This window comes from Natator depressus, chromosome 11, assembly GCF_965152275.1.
Source record: "Natator depressus isolate rNatDep1 chromosome 11, rNatDep2.hap1, whole genome shotgun sequence".
Classification (NCBI taxonomy): Eukaryota; Metazoa; Chordata; order Testudines; family Cheloniidae; genus Natator; species Natator depressus.
This window is the reverse complement of record NC_134244.1, coordinates 57900579-57920508: the sequence shown is the minus strand read 5'-3', so window position 1 is coordinate 57920508 and position 19930 is coordinate 57900579. Positions and strand designations below refer to the sequence as shown.

The 19930-nt window shown below is 43.5% G+C and overlaps 1 protein-coding gene across 1 annotated transcript; it reads right to left on the bottom strand.

Moving 5' to 3' along the window:
- Positions 1 to 7043: 7043 nt before the first annotated feature.
- MAIP1 (matrix AAA peptidase interacting protein 1) lies at positions 7044 to 19914 on the bottom strand. The gene is made up of 5 exons (XM_074967865.1): positions 19582 to 19914; positions 15623 to 15694; positions 13552 to 13678; positions 11754 to 11904; positions 7044 to 9886 (listed from the first exon to the last, which is right to left on the bottom strand). Exons 1-5 carry the CDS (start codon positions 19912 to 19914, stop codon positions 9808 to 9810), a joined length of 762 nt encoding a protein of 253 aa, XP_074823966.1. The 3' UTR covers positions 7044 to 9807.
- Positions 19915 to 19930: the final 16 nt, after the last annotated feature.

The following is a 19930-nucleotide window of genomic DNA, read 5'->3' as shown; positions in this document are numbered from 1 at the left end:
ACTGAGGTGAGGTAGTTTTAAACAGGGCCTGTAACTGGTGAAGACAAAGGGCAAACATGCTCATGAGATGCAGAGTCTCTGCTTGGACTATGCAAATCATTCAGAAAGGGACCAAGAATGGAAAAACAATTACATGCAGTGCTGCTTACAAAGGAAACAGGAAATATAGTGCTCTAGGGAGAAATATAGAAAACCTCTAAAGCAGACAGGCTATTGTGAATGAAAACAAGAACTATAAAGGAGATAGGGAAAGATTTTAAACTCCTCCACAAAAACTCACAAACCGCAACAGACCAGCACTGAAGGAAACAAGAAGCACTGCAGATTTCACTGAAACCCTTCTGGAAATAGCACAGGCTACCATACTAATGAAGGGAGGCTTCTGTGGCTTCTTTAAGAAGGGGTTCAGAGAAAATCCAAAAATCAACAGTGCTGCAATAAAGTTTGATTTTAGCAATGTGGGAAGGAAACATTGCTTACACAGACCCTAACCCACCAAAGCACCATTCAAAGAAATGGGACAACTCATGTGCTTTGATAAATTTGTGCTTCAGCAATTCTCTGAATCAGGGCTGGGAAGAATAAAGAAAGTATAAATGTAAACGCTCCAGCCCAGGCTTGCGGGGTGGAGAAAAACTTTCCCTAGGCATCATCCATCCTATGCACTGAATGAGACAGGGATCCCATGGTGAAAAGAGTATATGATTATGTAATTAAAGACTATCATAATGCATATGTACAAGGGGGCTAGATTAAGGTTGAACAGGCAACCTTAATTCTGGTATTTCCTAGCTATTGAGTGCTTGACTTTGCCTCCTTAACATTCTTTTAATGACAGTTTCAGAGTAGCAGCCATGTTAGTCTGTATTCACAAAAAGAAAAGGAGTACTTGTGGCATCTTAGAAACTAACAAATTTATTTGAGCATAAGCTTTTCTGAGCCACAGCTCACTTCATCGGATGCATTCAATGGAAAATACAGTGGGGAGATTTATATATAAATATATAATATATAAAATATATAAATCTCCCCACTGTATTTTCCACTGAATGCATCCGATGAAGTGAGCTGTAGCTCACGAAAGCTTATGCTCAAATTCTTTTAATGTAGCTTTTGGATGTAATGTATCAAATATAGTGTTTATTATTGAGTTCAGGATGAAGAAGAAAACTGTGTCCACTTCAGATATGAATGTCCTGGAAGAAGTGATGGGACGCATTCAGATGAATATCATTACACAATCTGCTGGAGAAACTAGGAACAAGATCTTAAACATAATGCAGACGCATGCATGGTAATGAGATTAGGGACAAAAAACAAGAAAAGGAAAGAAATCCTTACTGACTGCATGCATACTAGGAGAAAGGTGAGAACAATGCTGGGAGAATTCCAAAGCCTTTGGCACAGTGCTTAGCAGCAAGAAGAAATAGAAGCCAACAAACCAGATTCAGGGATGTATAGAAAGACATATCAAATGTCAGTTAGAGGAAATTATTCTAGCAGCTGATAAATACCATTCAGACTAATCTGAAACACTGTGCAGAGCTCTGGTTAGGCTATTAGAAACATGCAGAAGCTTGAGCAAAGAGAACAAAATGATCCTGGGACTTCAGGAGATTGGTGATACCTATCCATATATAAATATCTTGCTTACTAGAGCAGAGATCTGAGGTCTTCAAAGCGAGGGATGACACATGAACATCTGTGATGTATAAAAGCCATCGGAAGGAAATTGTGGGATAAATGCAACAATGGCTGTTTGCTCAGGAGTCAAACATAAGAGTAACAGTAAAAACTGGAGGTGGGGACAGTGACAGCTGCTAAAGGAGAGGAAGGCTGGTCTTGTGATTAAGGCACTGGGCTAAAATGCAGGCGTGTTCATATTCCCGAATGTACTATAGACTTCTCATGTGAACCACTCTCCTCGCTGGATTTTGGTTCCCCATCTGTAGAATAGGGATAATACTTTCTCCTTTGTCTATTTAGATTGTAAACCTTAATAGGGCAGGTACACATTTATTAGGTACATGTCTGGTGCCTAGCATAAATGAGGGCCTGATCTTGGTTGGGGGCTGTAGTAATAAAAATGTAAAAAACCCCAAAACTTGAATTCCTTAAGTTTTTTAGCAGGAAGCAGTAGTTATACAGAACAACATCCAACAGCAGCAGCTATTCAAAAATCCTTTTCAAAATCCACTTATTTCACCTTGTTTTACACTGCTGGCTTCTATTCCTGTGCTATCTGGTCTTCCCCTTCCAGTGTACTCCAGGCTATTATTTTAAAATAGCAGGACTATGATCTGCTCACTATCTGAATCTCACATTATTAATTATTATTATGGACCCTCATTCTCACTATCCCTTCCGTTGTCTGTTATCTTCATGTTCTATGCTAATCTAATTTAGGGCCCAATCTGGCACCCAAGAGAAGTCACACTGAGCTTATAGTAGGAGTAGGAACTCCTCCTCCAGTGTAGAGGACTTGGGTCTACACTAGCCTATGGCTATACTAGAGAGCTGACTTTGTCAACCAGTCTCCATCTGAGAGTTTTAGGTTCTTTTAGATACCCTGGCCCCAGCCATTGAGCACCTTGAAGATAAGGACTGAGACCTTGAATTTAACTCTATAGTGTACGGGAAGTCAGTGCAGAGAGAAGGTCGGGTTAGATGGGCTTGTGGTAGCCAGTGTTGCTGAGGAGATGTGCTGCAGCAGTCTGTAGTAGATGGAGTTTTGTAAGATGTGAAGGCTTCATGCCCAGATATGTTGCATTGCTGTGGTCCAGCTGAGAGGTGACAAAGGTGTGAATAACTGAGGCCAGGTCTTCCTCCACCAGGATGGGTGGAAGTCTCCTAGCCAGCCAAAAATTAGAGCAACTTCTGTGAGTAATACTATCAATGTAAGAGCTTAGCGTCAGCAAGGAATACCAGAATACTCCTGAACTATGGACTGAATTGGCCAATTGTGGGTGTGTAACTGCACCCAAAGGAGATTTTGCAGCAACAGTGCAGTCACTCTTCAAAATGCCTTCCTTTCCCCACCAGCATACCTCTCTGTCTTGTTTGGGTTCAGCCAGCTGTTCTTCATCCAGGTCTTGTCCAAGCATTTGGCTGTCTTGGTGCGAGTGGCATGGTCTTATGTGGTGAAGGAGAGAGGGAGCTGTGTCTCATCTGCATATTGCTGGGACTTGAGTCTGTCCTCTGACCTAGTAGCTACATGTAGATGTTGAAAAGGACCAGAGAGAAAATTGATCCTTGTGGGACTCCCCAAGTGAAGGGTGTGGTGGTGGAGGTGCAGCTTCCCATCACTACTCATTGGGGACTGGGTGTATCCCTCTAGGATGGACTAAAATCATGTCGATGTGTTCCCTTGATCCCCTGCCACTTCTCTCAGACAGGACAGCAGTATCCCATGGTCAATAGTGCCAAATGTGGCAGAGATTAGCAGGAGAATGAGAATGGATGTCTGCCGGCTATTCATTGACAGCAGATCATCTGTCAGTGCCACTAAAGTTGCTTTCATCCGGTGTCCTGACCTAAGTCAGGATTGTGCCAGGACTAGAATGTTAGCTTCAATTACATGAGCTTGTAGTTGGTCTTAAGCTTGTCAGGATCAGGAGGTTTGACGCTGGATAGTAGTTGGCTAGAACCAATGTATCCAGAGTGGGCTTATTCAGTATTGCTCAGACTCAGCACAAAATAGACAGACCACAGAGCTCTCTGGCTTCTCCCCCTCCAGCTCTGGCAACCCACGGCCTAACCCCTGCCATGCCTCCATACCAACAACTGCGAAGAGGACAGTTTGGGAGCACATAGCCTGCTCTACACTGCCTGTGCACTAGGAGGATTCCCCTGCAGCCCATTTACACTGCTGGAGCAAGGTAAAGGGGCTGCAGCAAGGGCCAGAATAGACCCCCTATTCTTTTCTTGGCTCCTTTTCTGGTTAGAAAGGAGTTGGTAACCATTAGGAAAGCTTTATTCTCAATGTTCTATTACAAAGTATCTATATAGTACACAGGCCCTCTGGCTACCAGAGCCTGACAAAAAACAACCTCTCTCTGCGATATTCTGACAAGTGAGCCTGTGAAGTTAACGTCATACCTGTCTGATGCAATAACTACTCCAGCCTTTAAGAAGATAATAACAAGGACAGACCAAAACCTTTGAGAGCTTTGGGAAAGTTTGGCTCTGAATCTGATCTTTGCAGCTCAAGCCCATATACAATGTACAAGTCAGAATCTTTAAAAAAAAAAGTTACAATTTGTCATTTAAAGGGATGCAGACAGGTCAAAATGAAATCTAACTGAAAAACTCCATTAAAAACCACCACCTGCCTCCCCAATGTGTTAAATCTCTCAGCTCCTCAAGGCAGAGAGCTGCATTGCTGCTGAAATGTCAGCTTTTCAGCTGGGTGATCCAACAGCAGCAGCAAGTCAAGGACACTAGGGGGTTCCAAATGTGAAGATGTATCCTCCTGACACCATCACCGTCAACTGGCACCAATCACATGCATACCTTACTGCCCCTACGCTGTCTCCTGCCTGCTCTGTTCTTGTGTATTGCAAAAACCAAGCCTGCTCTCAAGAGCCTGGTTTTTAAAGGAAAGCACAAGAGTGTTACAGCATGTCTAATATTGGATCTGTGTTTTTGGTGGAATGACTTCAAGGTCAGTAGAGAAATTACAGACCCAGTCTGCTCCCATTCATGTCAATAGCAATTTCCCTGTTGACAGGGCCTTACACTAGGAACACACACACATCCCCACTCACCCCCCCCCCCCCAGGATCAGTTAAAATGTACCCTATAGATGAGGCCAGAGCAACAGTTATTTTTACACAGCCATAGATGCGCATGGCCCCTGTTCAGGGAGATACTGTATAAAATAATATGAAACAACAGGAGACAGCTAGGTGGAGAGAAAGGTTGAGCCCTATAGGACATTGATAACCAACGATACATAACATGGAGTCGACACTGAGTTAACTGAGTCCTCAACTGGAAAGATGATACTCTTCACATTTAGGAAGAGCAATATAGTCATTGTTTGAACACGAGAACATATGACCTAGAGCAGTGGCTTGTCTGATTTGTCTTGCGTACCCCCTGCGTTTCACCTCACTTAAAAACTACTTGCTTACAAAATCAGAAATAAAAATACAAAAGCGTCACAGCACACTATTACTGAAAAATTGAGTACTTTCTCATTTTTACCGTATAATTATAGAATAAACCAACTGGAATATAAATATCGTACTTACATTTCAGTGTATAGTATATAGAGCAGTATAAACAAGTCATAGTCTGTATGAAATCTTAGTTTGTACTGACATCGCTAATGCTTTTTATGTAGTCTGTTGTAAAACTAGGCAAATATCTAGATGGTGTTGATGTACCCCATGGAAGACCTCTGCGGATCCCCAGGGGTACGTGTACCCCTAGCTGAGAACCACTGACTTAAGGTATCTGTACACCACAGACAAGCTTGAGTTAATGCATTAAAAAAATAACACTGTGGATTCTGCGGCTTGGGCTGCAGCTGGGGCTCTCAAGTCCACCTGACCTCTAGGCTTGAAAGCCCAGACTGCAATGTCCAAACTGCTGTTTTTAGCATGCTATCTCGCTAGTGCAAATCTATCTACCTGGGCTGGGAAGCTTACTCCCAGCTTCAGCGTAGCCATACCCGGAGTGCTGATCACTGGAGAGCAACATATAGGAGACTTGAAAATTGTGACCTATATATAACCTGAAGCAAAGACAGGATGAACCTGGAACCAGCCTTGAAGACAGAGTGGGGAAACTTAGACAGAGCCCCCAAATGATCAGGGCCATGTGAAAAAACCCCACAGTATTTCAAATGGTAGCATAAACCAGGGCCTGCCACTATTATTGTTAGAAATTAAGACTTTTGAATTAATCTACTTTTACAATTGATCTTAAATATTAGGAATTTTTGTCACTTTCATACCATGTGAAAAGGTTATGGGGCATCAGAGGAGCCCAGGATCAAAGCTGGTGAGTATGTAAAGGTTCGCTAAAGAGCCAAATCTAGAGAGTTCAGAGACTGTTTAAATAGGGTTGATTTGAAGCCTACACAGTCATAACAATAAATTGGTTCCTCACCAGTCCTACCCAACACTTGCACTACCATGGTACAGTAGCTTTGTGACTGAGGACATCTACTGGTGAATGGGATATGTGCAAATAAACAACTTCTGTGTAGCTAACTTTAATGAGAATTTTTAACGATTTACTGACTCACCCAGTGAAACTGTGCTAAACAGCTGTTTACTGACAAGGGCTTGTGGGTAAGTAGTATAACTGCAGTTTCAGATGAAGAAAAAAAAAAAACCTCCAAAAATCCCAAGAGGAACAACTACAAATGTCATGGCTATAGATAACCTATGAACCAAGAAATATATTACCCAGCAGAATAGTAATAGAGTCTTTCACCTCCAGGTCACCAGTTCAAATCTACTTCAGGTGTGTTACCATCGGTCTGCTCTTTGGTACTGTACCCAAAATGAATGTGTGATTGCAGGTTTGCTATTCGTGGACAAAAGGCCACTTTGTGAAGAGTGGCTACCAAAATCTGTAGCCTTGTTTTCAGGGATGCGTGGAAACAGAGACTGAACTGCACATGGTTCAGAGGCCGGAGCATTAATTTTTTCTGTAGTGCTGCAGATATGCAGGTGAATATAAAAACTAGGTTCCTGCCCTAACAGTGTTACCATCTCAAATACAGACAAAAAGACACCAGCCATGGAAGTCGGAGAGAGGGAGGATGAAGGTGAGGAAAAGGTTCCTCCAGTTCAAAACTGAGGAAGTTGGCAGAAGGCATAGGGAATTTAGTAATGCTGACCATTCTGCATTTGTTCTGTAACTACACAGAGAGCTCCCTTGTTTTAGCGTTGCCAGGGTGGCATCTGTTAAGAGCTGTAAATCCAATTGTCACAGGGTTCACTACTCACCATTATGGCGCTTCCTTGTGGGCCATCTGGGATTAGCTCACCACCAGTCTGATGCCCCCTCCTTCATTTTCTCTCCTCATCGTCTCTCTCTCCGGAGTCAAGTTACTCCCTCTTCATGACTTGGTGACCCCAGCCAGGTCACTATAGTCCTCCCCTTCCAGTGTATCAAAGTCCCAGTGGATGAGCATCCCAGGCAATCTTCTGTTCTACTTTCTCATCTGTGCCACTTCCCCAGAGCTGATAGGGGAATCCAGGCCTGCCCACTCCTCCAGGTTCCAGCCCAGGGACCCTATGCCCATCAACCACAGTCTGCATGGTCCCAAATCTTGTTGCTGTTTCCCTGGGCTGCTTCCTATTTCACCTCTATCAGGTGCCTTTGCCACCCTCCCCTCAGAGTCAGGATCCCAGGACTTCTATTCTCCTCCTAATTTCCTCCTTTCCTTCTCTAAGCCCACAGTGTGACCACAGGCCCCTTCTTACTCACTACACTTCTTGGTTTTGTAGCAGCTTACCCTGCCTTTTGCCCAGCTAAGTTTCATCCTCAGTTAAAAACTTACCAGCCCTGATTCTTCCCCTGGTGCAGCCCGTCACAGGGTTTATTGGCCCTCTCTCTTTACTTAGGCCCTGTGTAGGCACCCTCATCACACCATTCTTCAAATAAGTTTAGGCTACACATTGATTAGATTTTTAAAATCCCTCCTCCCAAAAAAGGATCACAATTTTTATGGCCTTTTCATTTTGGTGGGAAGCACAGAATAAAGCTGCACAAAACCATGTGTCTGTCTGTCTGTCTGCCAGGACAAGTATTGGATGCTCTAAGCCATGAGAGGTTAGTGTCAAACTCTGTACTTAGATGCTTTATTTGTCAACAATAGGCGTGATAAACCTTTATTTGATTCTTAGAGTAAATTCAGTGCTTGTATAAGGTGTTGGATACTCAGCACTGGAAAAATGATTTCAGTTTATTCATACAACAGGAAGTGACAGCACACTATTCCCTCCATCACCTCTGTCAATGAGTCTTAACTTTGACAGGACCACCTTCACAGATGGGAAGATAATTTAGCATCAAAAGTTCATTTAGTCCTTGTCCTCTCCACTGAAACTACCTAGTGAAGCCAGGGGTGATGGGATGTTTCATAACATGGACAATTGTCCACTAGGAGCTGACTGAGACCAGCAGCTCATTTCATATAGTCCATGGGCTGAATGGGTGTGGCTGTCTTATGGTGATAACTTTTGATCACTACTGACCCAGACTACCTGTCTGAATCCGTGACCTGGAAAGAAAAAGCTTCTATTGTATGTGTTACCCATTCACCACAACATATTGATTAAAAGCATATAAATCTTTTACAAAACATTAAATTCTATGGCTTTCTAAGGAACATTCTTGTTCAACATATTTCCAAAATGGGAGTGGGGTGGAGGGGGGGGAAGGAAACAAGTGTAATAATAAAAAGGATACATTTCAGTAGCAACTACCTATATACACTAATGTCTATGGATCTTATGATTTAAAAAAAATTATAATCATGTTTTTCACAGACATGGGAGCCTCTAAAAATCCCCCAGGCCATCTAAATAAACAGCAGACCCCCCAAAATAACAAACCTAAAGAGCCCTGCCTTGTTTGCCCAGTTGGTCCAATAAAGGATATTACCTCAACCACCTTGTCTTTCTCCTATCCTGGGACAGACATGGCTACAACAACATTGCATACAGTAATAATACTTGGCACTTAACACCTTCAAAATGCTGTATCCTGAGTTAATCCTCAGAACACCTCTTGTGAGGTAGATTAATAGCGCCCCTCCTTTTACAGAGGAAGTCAGATGCTCCTGCCAGGAATTCCTACTGAACTCCATGAAAGTTACAGCTACTTAGAGCAGGGCTGAATTCGGCCCAGAGATATTAAAGGCAGATTATAACCAAGCTACAATGCAAATCTGTGGCAGAGTTGAGAGTGAAACTCAAGAGCTTCTGGTTCACAATGCCCCAATGTTCTTAATTATTTGTGTTTTTTTTTATGGCAAGCCTTCCAGTTTGCCAGGGCTTGATTTGACACAGCGCCCCAGCTTCAACTTTAGTTTCATGTTTTGGATTAAGTTTTGTTCCAAATACCCAAATTTGGAACTGTCCAGGTTCTTCAGTCTGAAGGAATTTTGTCACTTCTGTTACTTAATCAGAATACCAAAACAATTTTTCTGTATCACTTTCATAGTAGAATGTTATATGTCTGTGACAGCTTAGACTGGAGTCAAGAATGTACACTTTTTAGAATCTAGTTTTAATTTTCTTGACTTCCAATTCATTAAATTCAAGACTGGAATTACGCAAATATATTGCTGTCGTCAAACTATCTAGGAAGTGTATATAACTGTACCCACCTCCTTCAAACATTCTGTTTTAACTACTGTACATTATATCTTTGGGGAAATACCCATAATAAATTAAGTGGTATTATTCAGAAGGGTTGCCAGTTACAACTGCATCTTTTGTTTTATACATATTGTATCCTATTAGTACCAAGATTTCTTCTGAGAATGTAACAGATCAATATGTCTGTAACTCTGGCCTGTAACCCAATTACTATGCAAATGTCTCTGATAACTATTACAAATTAAATTTGTATTTCGTAGCTTCAGAGACTCATGGAAAAGGCTTTATTGTTATGCTTTCAGAGAAATATACTGTCTAGGATAAATTCAAAAGTATTTTGGGAATTAAAAAATATAAAATTAATCCTTAAAAGAGATCGTTGTGGGAAGACCAAAAAAGCTGGACACTTGGTATGCCAGAGGATTTATAAGGGTCCATAAAAAGTCATTGTACAAGAAATTTATTCTAATAGCTTTGGATGCTCAATCCGTGTAATAGTCCAGTCTGCCTTCACTCCTTGTGTAAATTCCCTTCGGAACCTAGGAAAAGCAGCACAAATAAGTTGTTAAAGCTCATGTAATCCTTTAAAGGTCTCCTAATGCTATTGAGAAAACTTGGCAAAATACTTTCCTTAGTTATTCTGTTATCATTTTCTCTATCTCTTCCCTCGTCCTTCGACCTTATGAAAGCCAGGTGTTTTATAAGAGATCATTAGATGCCACCGCTCAGTCCCCATATGGAGAATTGTGACATCAAAGCTATTTCTGCAACAAGAGACTGATCCAAAGCCTACTGACGTCAACGGAAAGGCTTTCCTGACTTCAGTTGGGCTTTGGCTCAGGCCAAGTGAGGAATAAAACAACAACAAGAGCAGAGGAAGTCTTAAGTACCCCATTTTTTTTCATGCTAATACCCTCAAAATTCTAGAAAATGATCTATAGGAAAATTAGTTTCTAAATTAAGGGTTTCATTTTTCCATGAGGCATGAGCAAATCAATATGGTGAACTAGGTACTTTTTACCCAGAGATATTTGGTTTAGGCATTAAAAAAAAATCATCACAGAATAATATAAAGTTAGTAGATCTTTTTAGAGATTAGACCAGATATACCAAAAAAACTAAGCGTAGGACTGAATCCTTCTACACATTTGAATTCTACAGTTGTTTGAAAGAATGTTAACATTCACCCCAAATTTTAAAAGCTTTCCCCCTTTAATGCTAGAACCTTTGAGCACCTGCATTTCCAAGTTGGTAAGGTCTTTTCATAGGTATTTTATGTGAAGCCTTCAGTTTCTAGTGTGTTAACACAGCATTTGTATGCCTAAATCACACACAGAACAGCAAGGGCAGCAGCAGTGTAATCCATATTGTCCTTCAAGTGTGTTCCAATGCTGGCCTGGGCAGAACCATCCCTAGACACCTAGCTTTGATGGATGATGGGTGCTTTGAAGTCTCTCTGCCCATTTGTTCCTTGACCTCTGTGGAGAGGCCAGAAAGAGTGCCAATTTCAGATGATTTATTAGGACACCTGGCCACTTGGAACTGAGACAACTCACGAGCTTTCCCCCAAGGAGTCAGGACCCTCAAAGAAAGCAGACAAGACTCTAAGATATGTGATAAATATGGTCAAGAGATGAACATAAGTGCTCTTCAAGTGGTTTTTATTTGTATTTTCTCTGGACCTGGAGGCTGTGTAGTTTCTCCTCTCTGAGAAAGAGTTTAGAAGAGAGCCAGCCTATCATAACTTAGGCAAAAATATGCCATTTCCCCTCCACTTTTTACAATTTTGAAGAATATTTTCAATCGTTTTGCCAAGACTGCAAATATTTTTTATCTCTCAGACATTAGCACATTTTATAACCAGTGTTTTATATGCACATTCCTATGAAAATACATCCACTTGACCAGTGAGCACTCAGAGGATTTAGATCAGATCCATGTGAACTATTCAAAACACCAGATGATGTTTGCGTTGTTCTAACTTGCTTCAGAAAGCGTTCAGTTAAATCTTTCATCTTCTCAAGCCAACTGCAATACTGACTCCTTTGCAGGAGGGTGGTGTTACAGCAACAGCACAAAACAGGCTGATTGGCTTGGCAGCACTGTTTGATTTGGTGCACAAAACTGGGACTGAGGACTGACATGGGCCTCTTTTCAAAAATGGGGGGATAAGGAGGGATCAGAAAGTTTGTGACATGCTAGTAGATTCATAGAGCATAGTAGCATTAGTCTGAAGTTAAGAAACAAAGCTGTAATGTGACAACCTTAAGGTGATTTTGTTTTAAAAAACCTCACACCCCAAGAGTTGCTCCCCAGAATAAAAAAGTTGGGTTGAATGAGGAAACTCTTATGCTGAAGGCCAAGATAAATACAACCAGAAGGAAAAAAAGAGATAGGGAGACTTACTCATAGTTTGCTGTTAGAAGACGTTTAGTTTCTTTCACAGTTTCATCTCCAAATACAATCTGGAAAACTTTGGTTCCATCTGGAGCCTCATCAGGGAGGTCAGTGCTAGTTAGATACCAGAAGCGCATCAGGATACTAACAAACTTTCTTCCTGTTAGAAAGAAAACTAAGCCATAAGACAACATTCAGGAATTTTGCATATACCTCAGCAGTCTAATATTTTTTACTTGCAAGCTACTAAGAATTTTACTAAAACTCTAAAGAAGCAAGTGGCTACAGCCTAAGAGGAAGCACAAAAGAATAAGGAAAAGAAAGTGATACTTAAAGTAATTCACCCTAAAGGCATCTTCATAAGGTTTGGCAGGAGTAAAAACAAAACATCATACTTTCTATAGAGAGGTATGTAAGTCAGCAGGAGTTATTCCTGTCACTATATATGATCACATTATATGGAAGGCTGGCATATTCCATATTACAGAATGACCATTGTTGTGACTGAAAAGATACTTAGGGTGACAGGGAATGAGACGTGGAGAAGTAGGATTATTAAAACAATAGAATAAGAGAAGTTCAACGTATTAGATAGCCTGAAATAAAGAGGTATGGATGGATGAGACCAAGGTTAGGTTCAGAAAAACAAGCATCTCAGCTGTATTTTGTAATGAGCCAAGCACACATTGTTGGCATTTAACAAAATAAAGCAGACAGTTGCTAGTTTAAAAAATAATATAATATTATCTATATCTCTATATCTATCAAGGTGTCCTGGAGCCATGTGGAGAAACTGTCACACAGTGTGGTATGAGATTATTCCCACTCCACTTCTCTATGCTAAATATGCTCAGCCAGCATGGGGGGAAATTATGCCTGTGCTGCTGCTCCAGCATACAGCACTTAGTGGTACAATAGGAAAGCAGTAAAGAGTGAGTCAGACCATGTCCATTTCATGCTGCAGCTGCTGCATCCACACCACCACCACAGAAGCAAACTTTCAGAGGCAATAGGTAGGAATGGAACAGACAGGACGGGAGACAGACAATGAAGGGGAACGAATTACAAAGTCAGTTGCAACATGAAGACAGAAAAATTCAGAGGTTTTGCAGATAAACTTTAAAAATTGGTCTTAAATTTGATCCCTCATTTCCCATGCCAGCAGGCGTTTGGAGGACTGCAGAGGCAGTGCTCAGCCCACATGGGAAAAGACAGACCGTACGTCACCTTTCTGGCTCGGGCTGACAGAAGCAGCAGCACTAACAAGCGCCAAAGAAAGTCATATCCAGCCATTCTCCATCAAAGAATGTCTGCCACAAGGCAAGATTTTTGGCAGGAGCACAGGGTGGGGAGAAGAGGGGGAATAAAAGAAAGGAGAGAGACCAGAAGAAGAAAAGAATCTATAAGAGAAGGGGCAGGAGTACACACGTTGGGAGTCATTATGTTTTTATAGCACATACAACACTTTAAGGCCTAGCACTCTGCATACAGTAACCTGTGAGGAGACTTTTTTTTTTTTCCCCTGAGAAGTGAGTAGGGAGAAATGAATGGAAAGTGTATAAAATACATGTGAAGGAGAATAAGAAAAATTTGAACCGGCATCAAGGTGGTATAATGACTCATACTACTAATGATAGTTTATAGTGAGATAAAATGAGTACATAAAGAGAGATCTTTAAACGTTACTTCTAGGAATGAGAAATAGGACTCATGAACACCTTTGTAACTAGAAAAGCTGTAAAAAGCAAAACCATGACAACAGGTTCGCTATCTATGCTAGGTGAATGTTTTAGAATTCTATACATACCACTGTCATCGTAGTAAATACCAACATCTCCTGGTGTTGTATACATTATTTCATCCATGTCAGCAGCCAGGGCATTCCTGTGGTTTTCAGACAATGAAGAAAGCTTCTCCTCCAACACCTGAAGTACCTGAATTTAGAGAAATTGTAGCTACAGTTCACTACATAATTGAAACCACTGATCTTGTAAACTCCATAACAATCCAGTATTAACCAGTATTACCCCAATACATATACTGAAGTATTTCTAATCCACATTGCTGTAAGATAGTCTATTAAAATAGAAATACTGTTCAGCCAAAATATATCTCCCATAGTATTTCCTTCTGTCTGAAGAATGGTTAAATGTAAAAAGTTACATCAACGCAACATTTAAATCCACAAGAGTCAGGACATGAAAAAGAATTAAAATACTCACAGTAACTTTAACTTAAATGTATCCTGTGCAATGTGTGTTAACACTCAAACTAATTAAGACAGAATATCCAAATTCTACACAAAAAGCTACATCTGAAGAACATTAACATTGCAAAGTCAGTAAGCATCAGTTAAGGTTTTCCTCAAAACCTAAACTCTGCTCCCCCCCTTCCATTTAAACTTCTCTCTGCTTCCTCTTATCTATATTTAAGTTTTGTACTACACATCACTGTGGTATGCGAGTGTCCTTATCCTTTTATACATTACAATTGTCTCTATAATTCTATATTAATTGCACTGGACTGTTGCCTCATTCAGCGCACAGGTCAGACAGGACAGTGGAACTTTGCCTTTTTTCTCTACACACCATCCTCCAAATTTGTTCACACTGCGATAGTGGCAAATTGAATTTGTCTTAAAACGAGTCCTGGATACACAGAGCCCAGGCCCCGTTCACAATTTTCCACACCACATTCACTGAGCACCATCCAACCTGCAAAAGATTATCATGATGTTCACCAACCCAGGCATCAACAACAAGAAGTCTACTAGCTGGCCCTAACTACAATCATTGTTTCACAGTTTCAGTCTGTGCCACCTTGGGTCACACATGGCTCCTAATAATTGCTTCCCTTTCTCCTCCTTTGTGGGGTGGCTCCCCATTTCTTCCCTCTCCTCTGATTGTGGGTGGCTTCCTTTTAGTACTGGTAGAGCTTCTATGAACACCTGCTGAACCCATGGAGTTTGGGGTGGGAGGAGGAAGGGAAGATGCTCTCTTTAAAGAGCTCACTAGGAACAAGCTCACATTTCACTGCTACCTCTACTCAGAAGCAGGAGGCAAGATGGTCCATTGGCACTACACCACAGTGGTATTAGAGTTCTCTTTCCATAGGCACGAGAGGCACCAGGCAGCCCAAGCTACTGGCATACAGTAACACAAACATACACCCGAAGCAGCTCCCCCATGAGACTCTTCTGGATTTGAGACGCCCCTCTCCAGAGGTGACCACAAAAACAGTCCCAGTGGTTCAAAATTCACACTGACAATTAAAACTGGTCAATTTGGCTATATCTTTGAGGCCATGATGCAAGATCGAGGTCTCCAGTTTAGGACTAGGTAGCTAAGTGGCAATGTGACCTACATGGGATGCGAACCAGTTAAGACTGGGGGATGCACAAGAAATGAATTATCCATTGGGCAGGTCTATGTTGCTCACCTAAAGTTTTGGCACCAGTGAATGGTACTGGTGGTCACAGTAGGAACTTCTACTCACTTGCCCCAGGTGAATAGAAGTTTGCAAGTCTGCCCCTGTTATCCACCCTCTTCTGCAATGGATTATATTTTTTAATCCTTTTTTGATGACTCACCGGACTCTTCTGGCAGCTGCTCCATTGTCCTAATGGTAAGAGCAATTGGACAATTTTCCTTAATACAATAACTGATCATGCCCTTACAGATAAGCTTGTCTGTCCTCCGACTAACATTCTCCTGATCTTTATTGAGGAGTTCTTCCCCAGTTGGTACTATTTGTGTTTATTAACAAGCTAAACTTCACTTTAGATGACCGAGAACCCATTGGCAGATTAAAGGGTGAGACAGAGAAATATTTTTCATTCTGTGTTGGAGATTTTAGAAAAGAAATAAAATACTCTTTACCTCTTTTGATACAAATTCCTCCATCTGATCAAGTTTACATTGAGAAAGCAGCTTTGAAACAAGAGCAAAGGCCTGCAAAACATAAAAATATATGAGCAAACATTCCACTAACTCCAGGTCAGCTCATTTTCCAGGAATCAGAGAATCAGACATTAGATATAGAAAAAGACTCATTAGATCATCTAGTTCCATCACATTGGTAGGGCAGGATTGTTGCCTCCAGTATATTTTCTAGTGTCTGCTTCCATCTAGTTTTAGGGAATCCATCTACTGGGACCATGGCCACTTTGCTTACAAAATTACTCCAGACCAAAATAGATTTTTTTCCTGATGTTTACCTTACGCTTTCCCCATTCTTAGTCTTTATCCCCTTGTACCACCCTGTACAATCTCTCTCCATTCTAGAATGCGACAGCTTACACATACATGAAGGGTGTGAATGCTTTCTCAGTATTCACACCACCCATGAATATCAACCTTTTACACATCAACGAAGGCATAGCATAATTGCCCTCCCATAAAGTTAGACTAGTTTCTACTGTACTTCCCTAGAAGCAGCTGGAAATGGCCTTCCCCACACTGTCTTTCTATTGTGACCGTGGAAAAGCTATGCTGAAGTAGCAAGTTTTATTCTTTGCTCTGAAAACAGCAAAGTCTGAGTGTTCTCACTTCCTCTAGAAAAGTGGCAAAGCCTTGGGCCATCTGCCAAGAAAACCATCTCCCCATTTCATACATGACAGCTTCACTTTTCCTACAAAACATAATTGTCAATGGAGATCTATATTTTGGGTCAATTCCACAGGCCTTAAAGCTGAGACTTGAATATGACCTGTATTCTATGGGAAAGCCAGTACGGTGAGCAGCAGACCAGGGCGATGTGCTGTTTCTGATTTTTTTTCGCTGTGGAAACACGGTGCTGCATTCTGGACCAACTGAGGCCAGTCAGTGAGCTGCTAATACAGGGAAATGCAGTAGTCAAGTCTTCAGGTCACAAGGGCACGAATCACTGTGGACAAATCATTCTGCAGCAGTATGGGGTACATGCAGAAAAAAGCACTTTTAGCAGTCATTGCTATCCAAGTATCCAGCAGCAAGGAGTTCAGTAGAAAAGAGAGGCTATGGACCAGCTTGAGTACTTGAGAGCAGGCTCAATCAAAACAGTGATGCTACAGTGGTAGTTAGATCTTTACGATGACATATCCATCTTCCTTGGGTTCAACTTCAGCCAACTGTTTTTCATCCACATGCTGATCTCCGCTAGACAACCAGAAAGCTGAGAGATGGTTCAGTTGGCATTGGAAGTAAATGAGATATGGGGTCATCTGTGTGCTTGTGGAACTTGAGTCATCACACAGTGGCTTCATGCAGATGTTAAGTAGGATGAGGAAAGAACAGAGTTCTGTGGAACTGCACAACCAAGTACTCTGATGGCAGAGGAACATTCGTCCAGCACTACTCAGGGTGCAGCCTGAAAGGAAGGATTGGAGCCATCTCAGTGCTTTCCTTTTTACTGTTGCTATATCTTTAAAGTGGGAGAGAAGTGTGTGATCAACAGAGCTGGATTAAGACAATCTGACGTCCTAGGTAAACCCCACATGGCCCTGCCTCTGCTTGAGGGGTCGTCACAGTCTCCCACCCAACACAGACACAAGGTATCTGTGGGGGGCCACGACCTCTCCTGTTTGGACGAATGAAGCCTCCCTGAGACTACCTATGCCAATGGTTTTCAAACTGCGGGTCACGACCCAGTACTGGGTCGCGGAATGTAAGGCACTGGGTCATGGTGGCTCTGGTCAGCATCATCAACCGGGCTATTAAAAGTCCCGTTGGTGGTGCTGCCTGGCTAAGGCAGGCTAGTCCCTACTTGTCCTGGCTTCTCGCTGCGCCCCAGAAGTGGCCAGCAGCAGGTCTGGCTCCTAGGCCGGGGGGCCACGGGGCTCCAAGCACTGCCCCTGCCCCAAACACTGGCTCCACACTCCCATTTGCCAAGAACCGGCCAATGGGAGCTGGAGGGGGAGCGGTGCTTGTGGGCAAGAGCCGCGCAGAGCTGCTTGTGTACCTCCGCCTAAGAGCCGGACCTTTTCTGGGGCGCAGCATGGTCCGCGGTGCCAGTAGAGGCAGGAAACCTGCTTTAGCACCCCTGCTGCGCAGCTGACTGGGAGCCACCCGAGGTAGTCCCGCAGCCCAATCCCCTGCGCACCCCCCAAACCCAGAGCACCCTCCTGCACTCCAAACTCCTCATCCCCAGCCCAGAGTCCTGACCCCCTCCCACATCCCCAACCCTCTACCCCAGCCCAGAGCCCCCTCCCACACCCCAAACCCCTCATCCCCAGCTCCGTTGGGTCATGGGCATCAACAATGTTCGTCAACTGGGTTGCCAGAAAAAAAGTTTGAAAACCACTGACCTATGCCATACCAGAAGGAGTAGTCGTCAGCCACCACCTACCTAAATGGGTGGAGGGATGTGTGGGGAGCTCCTCCTGACACCACCCAAACAGAGCCATAAGAAGGAGGCAGAAGCAAAGGCTACCCCCATCTAAGTCTTCTGCTGAGGTGCCGTCACGGGGGGGGGGTCTCAGAGAAGCAAGTTGCAGAGTGGCATAATGAGAAAGTGGGCACATGACATTCACAGAGCTATTGTTGCAGGCTATCGGCAGACAGCAGTTAAATTTAGGCCCCATGTTTTCAAGGTTTTCTTCACAACCATAAGAAATAGAAAAAAGATTAAAAAAAAATTAAGTGTGAAAACTGAGATTCTATCATCATGCAATTCCAGGATCTGGAACAATATGGATGTGACTACGCCTTAAATCCAGCCTCAGTGATCAATGTTACCAAGTACCTGGAGAGATCCAAAATGATATATAATTCCCATTCTCTCAGTCATTTTAGCTAAACTAGTTTCTGTTGCTCTGCTCTGAGCACCCTCCATTTTATCAGTACCGTTCCAGTAATGTGGCACCTAGAACTAGGGTTTCCAGTTTTGGTTGGACATATTCCTGGAGGTTTCATTTTATGACGTAATATTTAATTAAAGATTAATCTTCAATTCCCGGAGACAATCCTGGAGGGCTGGCAACCCTACCCAGAACTTGAAAGCAACATTCAAAGTGCTGCTGCAATAAGAATCATACTGAATGGCCTCCTTGCCTCCCTGCTCTGTGACTAGATGCCTCTGCAGCCTGAAATTTATTTGTCTTTTCCGTTGCCAAATTACACTGGAGCCTACCATGGTGTGCTGCATTTATGCCTAATACTGCATCACTCTCACAGATGTTTTGCAACTGTTTTAATCACTTACAATACACAGGAAAGCCTGTCAAATTTTGACTCCTCGTTTAAGGGGATAAACCACAATTTATATGGTGTCACTGTCACAGCAATAATATCCTTCCCACAGGGGTCTCACTACTGGGACAATATGAACACACAGTTCATCCCAGCTGAACAAAATATCTGTCCCCAGAGCCAATGGGCAGCAGTATGTAGCAGAGAAAGGAGCAAAGAGAGAGAGCTCAGCAGGAAGAGAAGAAGCAGAGGGGAGTAGGTAGGGAGCAGTGAGGGATAAGGTCCAGGGTGGCTGGGTATGCCAAGGGGATAAGTGGGGGTGGGCCCCATAATGGAGGTGACAGGAAGGAGGTAAGGGCTTTCACTGCATACACAGTGTGTGTAGGGAAGGGCTCCTTGCATGATCGCACACAGGTCAAGGTGGTGAACAGGCCTCCCCGCCTACATAACTGGGGCACACGGGGAGTCCTAGGCAAGGGTAAGGGGGGGATAACGGACCATCCTCCTACAGAGCCCCACAGACACAGCGGCGGGGGCGGGGGAAGGGTAACGGCTCCCACACACAGACGCGGGGGCGGGGAAGTAACGGCCCCCACACACAGACGCGGGGGCGGGGGGGGGTAACGGCCTCCCCGACACATTGGTTGGAGACGCGGCGGCCCCGCAGTCACCTGCTTGGCCCCCTGGGTGAACTCCTCGACGCTGAACTCCTGGTCGAAGTAGGCCCGGATGAGGAAGCAGTAGAGTCTGGTGCGGACCCAGATGAAGGGGTTGGGGATCCCCACCACCACCACGCTCCGGCCGCCGCCCGCCCCCGGCGGACCCCGCCGCCGGCTCGGCTCGTCGCTGGCGCAGAAGCGCGCGGGGGGCCGGGCGCCGGTCAGGGCAGCCGGGCCCCGCGGCTCCAGCTCGGCCCGGCCGGGTCTGGTAGTCGCCGCCAGGAGGTGAGCGGAGAAGGCGCGGACCGGCCCAGGGCAGCGCCGGAGCCCGCTGGGCAGCGCCATCTTAGCGAGCCGCCCC

Excerpts from the sequence above, each read along its gene's own strand:
- MAIP1 (XM_074967865.1), bottom strand. The coding sequence starts at position 19,914 with ATGGCGCTGCCCAGCGGGCTCCGGCGCTGCCCTGGGCCGGTCCGCGCC. Across the intron at positions 15,695-19,581 it reads TCACCCAGGGGGCCAAGCAG|GCCTTTGCTCTTGTTTCAAA; the intron begins GTGACTGCGGGG and ends TATGTTTTGCAG. Across the intron at positions 11,905-13,551 it reads TATTTACTACGATGACAGTG|GAAGAAAGTTTGTTAGTATC; the intron begins GTATGTATAGAA and ends TCTTTCTAACAG.